Source organism: Denticeps clupeoides, chromosome 2 (assembly GCF_900700375.1).
Source record: "Denticeps clupeoides chromosome 2, fDenClu1.1, whole genome shotgun sequence".
Taxonomy (NCBI): domain Eukaryota; kingdom Metazoa; phylum Chordata; class Actinopteri; order Clupeiformes; family Denticipitidae; genus Denticeps; species Denticeps clupeoides.
In genome coordinates, this window is record NC_041708.1 from 5622021 (window position 1) to 5631849 (window position 9829).

Genomic DNA, 9829 nt, shown 5'->3' on the forward strand with positions numbered 1-9829 from the left:
AATTAAACAGGTTCCAAATATTAAACAGGTCTCAGTTCAACATTTTACATAGGCAGACGTAGTAAATCTGTTTTATTTATTTTACATAATTTTTTACACCGTTAAACAACATTTTTACATCAACCCAGGCATGAAAAAAAAAGCGACAAAACATAACAGCCGAAAACCTCGAGGTTCGATTTGTTTTTCACAAGCACTGCAGCCATACAATAATATACAGTTTTATGATGCAAACCACACCCTTATATATGTATACTAGTCAAAAGTTTGGACCCTCATTTATGGGTCTTGCATTTTTCTTTTCATTATAGAACAAAACAAAACTATGATATAACACACGTGAGGTTATGTAATGGACAAAAGCTTTTGCTGTGATGGCATCCCCTTAAATTAGATAACAAAGATGGTTTCCAACAGTCCTCAAGGTTCTAATCCTATTCTCATGTTAATGAGCATCTCATTAAAAGAGCAGACTCTGAAAAAACTGATTCATCAAACATACTTCGCTTTCTCCTGATACTAAATATGTTTCTTGCATTGGACTCTTCACAATGGCTCCAACTCAGTCCCCATGACCGAAACGGAGCATGATTTTTGACTTGTAGTGCAGATCAGCAGACCTTTGTGAGGATTTTGCACTCGAGACATTCACCTCCTAAAGAGCACATGGTGCTGCAATGGATGCATCCCTACCTTCAGTTCCTCTCTTTAGCCTGGGCAGAGAGCAACTATATTTTCATGGCTAGCGTGCACCCAAGAATGAGTTACTTAAACGAACTCCTTAAGTTCTCTTTTAATGATGCAGATACAGCAAGGGTTAAATTGGGTCTTTGTAGGTAAAACACACAGGGTACTCAAAGAGAAAGGAGCTATTTGCATTTTATGTGAGGTATATAAGATATATGTGATTTATAAGAGAGTTTTAGCAAGATGCAAAACCCATCTTGCTAGTCAGCAGGTTTAGTTTTGCTTATTTTTGCCACTAATTTGCCACTGATTCATATGTTTAATTTTTCACTCCAAACACTTCTTGTGCCCAGAGGGTCAGTAATAAATCCTTTTATTTACTTTAAAAACATCGGATACGCCTTCGTATGCGGTGAACACAGGTTTGAGGTTCCTGAACTCCTTGTAATGGCCAAAGTGGCGTATCCTGTAGAAACCAGACTGGGCTGACTGGGGGATGTGCCACTCCACCGTTGCGTTGCTTAAACCGCTTGTCCCTTTGATCCAGTGGAATCTGTGACGGAGGAACAGGAGTCACGTTTTAACCTGCCTTATCCCGAAACCTTAAGTACGGAAGAATGGCTGCATCCACAATCACATCCAAAGACATAACGAGGATTAATGAAGTGTGGCCTTCTTCTAAGCGAGGTCATGAAGAACCATTAAAAGCCACCATGTGGTTCCAAAAACCCAGACATGTTTCACACCTCAATGCTACAGTTTGATTCAGAGATAAAGTGATCCCTGCAGAAATTTACAGGGCAAGAGCTCCGATAAGATTTCCTGGACGCATTTCTGCTGACCAGCATCTGGAGGTAATAATAAGCAATAGTCAGCACATGCTTTATCGACAAACGGGTCCTTGAGAGATAACGGGAGATGAAACAAACCCAGAAGCAAGCAATAGTCAACGGAGGTGATCAAACGGAATAAGTGCTTTGCGTAAATAACCATCAGCCGGTACAGAAGAGAGGCGTTGCAAAAGCAGTTTCACCTCGTTTCCCAGGATGCATCAGTATGAACCACGCTCCATGTCTGGGTTGAGTTGTGTAACTTCTCAACAGTGACAAAAGTCTTGTCAGTCTGAAATTGCAGATGGGGATAATTAAGATTTATGATGAGGGGGGGACAGAACGAGCAAGTGAGTTAACAATGCTGATTACCATATCTCCAGAATTCCTTGGATTTCCCGCAACGAAAGTGACAGAAGCCACCTGACCCTGAAAAACACAAGAAGAAGCAAGAATCACCAACCAAAATTCACAAGAAAAATGTGGTTAAAAAATGTTAATATTAGTATTAAGTATGTGAAAAAGTCACACTAGATATATTGAATTCAGCAGGTACTCTTAGTTAATTTTTTTTAAACTACATTCAGATTTATAACATTCTAGAAAATGATTCAGCAAATCAGGAAATTTCACATTTAAAAATCTGACATGGTTTGACATATTCTACTCAAACTGTTTAGAAAAAGGCGCAAAACACCAGTTTTAAAAAGTCTGACTTTCATATCACAGGTTACAATCTTTTATACTTTGATCTAAAACTTGTTAATTCCCTAATGACTCCGCCCATGCTACCATGTGACAGCCACAGAATGTATTTAAGGACGCCTCCTATGCACAGATGGTGGTCTAGAGCTCACGGGGGTAAGAGATTGTTGTGTTGTTGTGGTTGTGGAGAGTTTTTGGAGACATTTGGAGTTCTGTTCTGAGTTCCTGTTTCCTATTCCTTGTGTACAAAATGTCCCTTTGTTGCTCCTGTTGGTTGTTGTTTAGTCTTTCTTTTGGTTTGATCATTGTGTGCTTCACTTGACTGCACTATGAATAAAAAATGCACTATTATTGCACTTTGCGAGTTTGTGTGTGTTGCAGCCACCTATTCCCCTGCCAATAATAAAATGAAACACATGTATACTCACCACCGTGTAGACAGGGTCGACTTGCTCAAGGACTTCACCAAAGCTGCTGTTGTCTGGGGTTTTGTCTACTGGGTTGAGAGGAAGGAGAGAGAACAGCTGGCTGTCGGTGAAGAAGGGCGGCTCTGGGCCCTTTGGCAGCTCTGCTTCGGTTCCCTGGAGAATGTTTTAAAGTATTTAAAAAAAATTTGTATTTATGGGGAGTCGTTACCTGTCACAATACTGTCTGTAACGCCCTTCTGTTACAGATTGTTGTTTTTATATAATAGTAGTCTTTGTGAAAGCCAGAAACCGAAGTGTGTGTTAGCTGAATGATCTTCACCTCTGCTATGGCCCTGGCCAGGCCTCTGTAGCTCTGGATGTAGGCAGAGAGGGTGTGGGGGCCATAGATGGTGGATGCTGCCTCATATCGTTGAATCTATGACCAAAAACGTAAACAGAACATTCAGTGTTCCCAGCCTAGTGTACCAGTGAAACACTCCTCCTCTGTACCTGATATTCTTCATAGGTTGTAATGTAATGGGTGTAGATGTTACAGAGACCAGCGATGACCACCTCGGTGTTGGCGAAAGCATGGCTGGACTCCAGTTCCTGGTTCATACAGCATAAAAGAATCACAATTACAGGGACAGTCCCCCAGGAGACACTCAGTGTTCCGTGTCTTGCTCAGGGACACTATGGTAGTAAGCGGGGTTTGAACCTGTGACTTCTGGTTCATAGGCGAGCGTGTTACCCACTAGGCTACTACCACCTCTGTATCAAACGGCACTAATCTGAGGCTTCAGCAGAACTCATCCACGTGACTAATGAAGTCAGCCACACGTGCAAGTGATTAGATTTCAATTATTCAGTTGCTCTAATAATGTACGCAGAACCCTCAATTACAGCCTTCCGCTCCGGCAGCATTCACGTGCTGCGAAGTCAGAGCGGACAGTGATTAAAGGCCTGCCCCACCTTTTTAACAGCTTCTCTTATCCTTCGGCCTGACATGGTGCTGAAAAACACAAACATGGAATGAGTTACTGGCCAGCACAATGGCACCGTCCTTCACACCATATACAACAATGTCAGCAATGCAACCAAACCTGTAATTACTGAAGGTTTTTCTGATTTACTGGATACATGCATTTACAAGAATGAATATCTAAATATAATATTACATAGATATTACATAGACATTGTGAAAATTAAAAAAATATTTTTGTAATTATACAGGTTGCAGGTATACAGTGTCACTCACGTCACTTCTCCAGGAATGGCCACGATGGCCACAGATCCGATGGTGATGAGCTGCACATCCACAATCACTGGGTGCCAGGGGAGTGGCCAATTCATCTGAGCCCAGAACAAATCCCAGTCACCATGGAAATGCTAGTTTTAAGTTAAAGTCATTGCTGGGCCTGCCACTCACCTCTCCGGTACTGAAGAGAATGGGCTTGGGCCGGTGGCAGTCCTGGGTCTCATTGGAGGGGGGGCCCAGGATAGCATCGCGAATGCCATCCCAGAATGGATCACCTTCCACAGCACCTGTGCCAACACAGAGACGTGTCTGCTGTAGAACCACAGACCTGTTACTCAAGATCAGTTACTCAAGGGGATTAAAAAGCGTGCAATGGGCTTATCTCTGAAATAAAGCAATGCACATTAAAATATGCACAAACAGAAGTATTCTTTAGATATTATGATGCATTTTCACAGGTTTTTACACCCTGTGTAAATCCACAAAACAAGCTGGATAGCCATGTGCAATCAAAGCATGTCCATGTTAAGGACATGCACACTTTCTACACAGCATAATGCTGATTTGGAAGAGTAGATGCATACCCTGTGTGAAGTTGAGGGCACCGCCACCATCTATAGTTCCTCCAGCGAAGCTGTGGCCCAGGGCTGGCTTGCAGGTTTTAGCCTGCAGACGTTTGAGGAGTCAGCATTACAAACAGCCTAGCTTGAAATGGCACAATAAATACATTTACATGGTTTTGGTACAATTGCATTTGGTGGACTGGTAGTTGTGCAATAAGCCCATTGATGTACAGTCAGCCAATCCCCCGCATCACGGTTTTATTTGGCAATAATAACCAGTCGCATGTATATTATCCATAAATTGATACTAGGAGGTATAAACTAAGTGGATCGCTCTGGATAAGGGCATCTGATAAATGCTGCAAATGAGTAAGAAAGTAGTAAAAGATAAGGAAGCATAGAAGTCAAGGATGAAAGTACTAATAAACTCACAATATATAAAAATATATTCAGTAAAATTTATTTTACATTTACAGCATTTATCAGACACCCTTATACAGAGCAACTTACAACCAGTAGTTACAGGGACAGTCCCCCCTGGAGCACTTTAGGGTTAAGTTTCTTGCTAAGGGACACAATGGAAGTAAGTGGGGTTTGAACCTGGGTCTTCTGGTTCATAGGCGAGTGTGTTACCCCACTAGGCTACTAGGATACTACTATTTTCTGTAACATTAACAAAAGTGCTTCCACTATATTGGTCATAACTGAATTTACATTCTCACCGTGTGGGTGGAGTTAATCTGGATTGTGATGTCAGACATGTTCAGCCACTGATGGGCAAAGTGGATGGGCCCTCGCACTTCCTGTTTGGTGCTGCTGTACAGCTCCTGTGATGACGTGTGCAAATTTATTAAAAGTTTAAACAATATTACAGGAATAATGATATCGTATTGAATTCCATTTTCAGTATTTTTGAGCGTTGCTTTACCTTGGATTTTTTAAAGATGTTCTCACCTATGATCCTGGTGCTTTCAAACATGTTGTTACCCGGACCAAAGGCAACACACATTTTGGTCTGTGAAATGGCAGACAGGAGTTACATAAAGTGTCCAGCCAACAAAGTAATGCACAATGTTGTGATAATTCTTAATGATTACCCCTCCAATAGGACAGGAGCTGTTGAGGTAGTCGCATGACTCGCCAGTGTTCAGACAGTGGGGTCCACGAGTGTTTGGGGACACATCTCCTAGGTTACTAGAAGCAAAAGTGGCCACAAAAGGGCCCTGTGGGTAAAAAAAAAATGCAGAGTGTGTTACGTCCGGCGTCCATGGTCACCCAAGCTGGAGTATAAATACTAGGAAACGGTCCTAGTAAAAGCTGAAGGTTAAAACCCAAGTTAAAGTAAGAATGTATGGGATCTGAAACATAAATAACATATATAAAAATGAGCTCTCCGAAGGGCAAATGTGACGTTCAGCTTCCCCTGGATGCCAACAGGGGGGTGCAGGCTCACCAGATGACCAAGCTGACATGGATAAGACCAGTGTGATTGGGGCTCAATTTAACCAGGCAGCACCATGGATGGAGCAGAGTGGATCTTCAACTAGCAGCCTGAGGGTTTCCCCTTCTGTGGGTTATGTTGTGTGATTGTGTTTGTGTAACATACAGCAGCATGTGTGTCCTGGACTGCTTGCCTGCTGGAGAGCTGAAAAGTGCTCATAACCATGTACAAGGCGTAGGACTTGTGAAGGTGGGCAAGCAGGGAGTAGCTTCAACACACAGCACAGAGTTCTACACACTGCAGGACCAGAGGGGACTCCAATTCAACGCAAGGCGTGGTGGATGGTTGAACATCAATGTTCCTGTACCCGAAAAAACCTGTGTTCCTTTTTCCCCTACCCTTACAGTTACAGCATTTATCAGACACCCTTATCCAGAGCGTCTTACAATCAGTAGTTACAGTGACAGTCCCCCCTGGAGGGTTAAGTGTCTTGCTCAGGGACACAATGGTAGTACGTGGGATTTGAACCTGGGTCTACTGGTTTATAGGCAAGTGTGTTACCCACTAGGCTACTACAACCCATTGCTTTAATAGCTGACTATAATCACTGTGAACAAGCTTTTATAAAGCAAGAAGAGAAAATAAATTCTCTATTTGCCATTTCTTCCATTATACACGGTGACACTTCAAGGCCTAAACACATCCCATATCAACAGTCACTTGTATCCTCTTGGGCAAAGATAGATACACCAGTGGAATATTGTCTGGCAGTGGAATATTGTCTGTGTGTCTATATATACACACACACACACACATATATATATACAAACACATTTAATGTAAAATGTATGTAGTAAAAGTAAAAAGCTGAGAAAAATGAGAAAAATGAGAAAAAAGTCTCACACAAGCCTCAGCTGAGTATGGTATAATGCGCTTTGTAGACGTTTTATGTAATAGCGACAGAGGAAGATTTAAGATCGACTCAAAACGGAGTGCTGTGTATTAGAAGAGAATTCATCTCACCCGACCAGGTAGGGAACCAATGTTTTTGTCTTGTTCAAACAGGTAGGAGGCATAGCCCAGGTTATCCCCGCTCACCATGTGATTGGAGGAATTCATACTGACCGGGTGGACGGCAAACCAGCTGCAAGAGTCAGAACACATGCCCCTTTTCATACTGATCTATGTCTAAACTATGTTTAAAACTCTCTTTTATATATACAGAGATTGAAAGAGTAGATTAAGTCTATTACCTGATCATTCCAATACCGTCACCATCCATGTCTGTGAACTTGAGCACTACAACCTGTTTGTCAGTGTTTCCATTATACCTGCAAGAGGTTGTAAAGTCATATTTTTTATCACTCAAGATATCATGATATAATCCTGATTTTTTTAACATGCATATGAACCAATATGCACTAGACGTCCGAATTGAAATATGAAGAACATTGAGGTTACTGTTGGAGAATCATCTCCATTGCCTAACTTTTTTCTTTGCTGACTAAACGTTTCACGTTTTATATTTCATAATATTTCTGGTTTAGTCATGTTGTACGGTATAATATTTTTTCTGAAAAAGTGAGTGAGTCTACTCATGAGTGAGTAGGTTTGTCCTAAACTTCTGACTGGTGCTGTCAGCCACTTCCTGTCAAACAGTCTGGTTTTGAAGCTGCACTCTTAAAACCTCAAAACAAAAATGAATAAAATACAAATTCATTTTCAGCTTTCCAGGCGTACCTCTTCCGCTCCTCTTCCGGGTTGTTCATGTAGGAATGGGGGCTTCGGTTCAAGTTGCTCTCTTCCAGCTCTCCTTTGTTGATAAAGATCCTCCCCGGCCTTAGGTTTTCATGGGCCCGTTCAATGCTCTGATTGGGTGTCACCTTTATTATTTTCATAAATCACAACTAATCTGCATAATATACTCTAAATCTCATGGCAGAAATACCTTCACAATGCCTTGGACGATGATCTGAATGGAGGATTTGATGTAGCCCTTGCTTGTGATCATGAACAGGGTGTACTGGAAGTACCCGCCCAGGCCGGAGTGAGTGTGTGTGCCGCTCAGAACCACGTTGTCTTGTCTGTAGAGGTCCCCATATTTAGCCTGGAGCCCCCTGAGGACCTGACACAGATGCAGCTTGTTTTTGTACAAACGGCTCCAGAACAACCAACCAAGCAAGCAGGGCGCTCATTATCACATCTAACCCTCCAGCCTGTTCAAATCTGACACCCTGGAGACATGTTTAAATGTTCAAATCATTTATGTTACTTTCCATTTCGGTTTCATTTTGTATCCCCACTTCAAACCAGACAAAAACTGCAAATGCTGCAATACCAGGGGTTGTATCCTATACTTTTTCTATTGACAACAAGCTTTAATGTTTCATGTAAAAATCCAACTTTGGTTTAAATTTGAGTCAACGTTCTTACAGAAGAAAATGTATTTAGGTCTTGTCAGTGCTGACTGAAATATGAACTTGTATTTGTATGCACATAAGGTAATTATTATTTTGACTAATTAAGACCCAACAGACCCAACCTGCATGATCAAATCAGTTTCTTTTATCAGTAAAGTTGGCTGAAGAGACTTGATGTTTGCAATGAAATAAAATGTAGTTGTATAATAATCTTCCCTGTGGTTTATGGTGTCTATGGTGGTTTTAATGGCCTTAATTACCTCTAGCCTCAGTCTCTGGGACACCATGCCAATGTCGGCGCTCACAAACAACACCCTCTTGCTTCCATCGTCGACAATGAATGCTCTGCTGTACAGACGCATGTGGATACCGCCCGCCGTCTGATCCAAGTTGGCGTATCCCATCTGCCAGAAGAAAAGCACCTTAAACCTCACAATCGAAAGCCTTATCACAGCCAATCACAACGAGAATAGAAAATGTTAGGATTTCAGCATTTTATAAGTGCTAAAATATAATTGACTTATTATACTTGAATCTCCAAAAAAATCATGTGACATACGACTAAATGGGCAAATAATCATTTAAAAAATGCTCAAAACTAATGATGCAACAATTCTGATTGCAATGCAAATAATACAAAACAAAGGTTCTACTGAAATAACCCATCTGTGTAATACAGATGAAAAGCCTTACAAAAGGAACGTCTCCGACAGGGCCGGTAATGTCTGCCCGGCCGACCCCAATCAGGTACGGGATCGCCGGGACCTCTGGTGTTGGGGTGGGGGTGGGCTCCTGGTCCCCTGGTTTAAAAATCGAATCAAATTTAAACCTAAATCTGTGTGTTTATCTCTCTAACTATCTCTCTCTCTCAGTATTTATATATATATAAAAAACTTTTTGGACAACTTTGAAATGCAGATATTCTATACAAAATTGGATTAGACAAAAGCGTTTAATGCGTTAGCATGTGATTTAATTTAGGATATGTTATTTTGGCTCATTTTATCATCAGATGCAGTATTTACGTGATTCCGAGCTCTGCTGCGTCACCGTGTAGGCAATGAATCCCACTGCAACTGCAGTCATGGCCACAAAGAGAACCATGAGGAGAATCTCCAGGCCACTAAAGCCACAGCGTTTTGCCATGACCCCGAACTGCAGTGAAAGCAGAACGTAAACAGGAAATCAGAAACTTTCAGGCAAGTTTCACAAAGGCGACAAGGTTAAAGACAAAGAAACTGCACTAGAAATGATGAAAAACTGGTTTACAGGCCAAGTTTTCAAGGAAATCTGTTCAAGCAGCACGTTAATAAAATCAGAGACTACTAAGTAAATGTTGACATATTATTGAAAGGAGACCCATAAACTCACCTCTCACCGTGGTGAATGTGGTTTAAGCAGTTTTGATCTTGAGAGAGGGAAGGTGTTATTCTGGGCAAAGGTGGCCCACACACAGCCTTTTACAACCACTATAGAACACACCCCGAGTGCATGTGTATGCTGAATGTATAATGATTT

The 9829-nt window shown here is 41.6% G+C and overlaps 1 protein-coding gene across 1 annotated transcript; it reads right to left on the reverse strand.

Annotated features, from left to right (window-relative positions):
- Nucleotides 1-101: 101 nt before the first annotated feature.
- asah2 (N-acylsphingosine amidohydrolase 2) lies at nt 102-9457 on the reverse strand. The gene is made up of 20 exons (XM_028960148.1): nt 9337-9457; nt 9005-9111; nt 8572-8715; nt 7840-8016; nt 7632-7759; nt 7145-7222; nt 6915-7035; nt 5548-5673; nt 5379-5465; nt 5173-5277; nt 4472-4553; nt 4059-4174; nt 3888-3982; nt 3602-3641; nt 3140-3238; nt 2970-3065; nt 2651-2803; nt 1890-1946; nt 1721-1809; nt 102-1240 (listed from the first exon to the last, which is right to left on the reverse strand). The coding sequence occupies exons 1-20, from the start codon at nt 9455-9457 to the stop codon at nt 1045-1047; spliced, it is 2217 nt and encodes a 738-aa protein (XP_028815981.1). The 3' UTR covers nt 102-1044.
- Nucleotides 9458-9829: the final 372 nt, after the last annotated feature.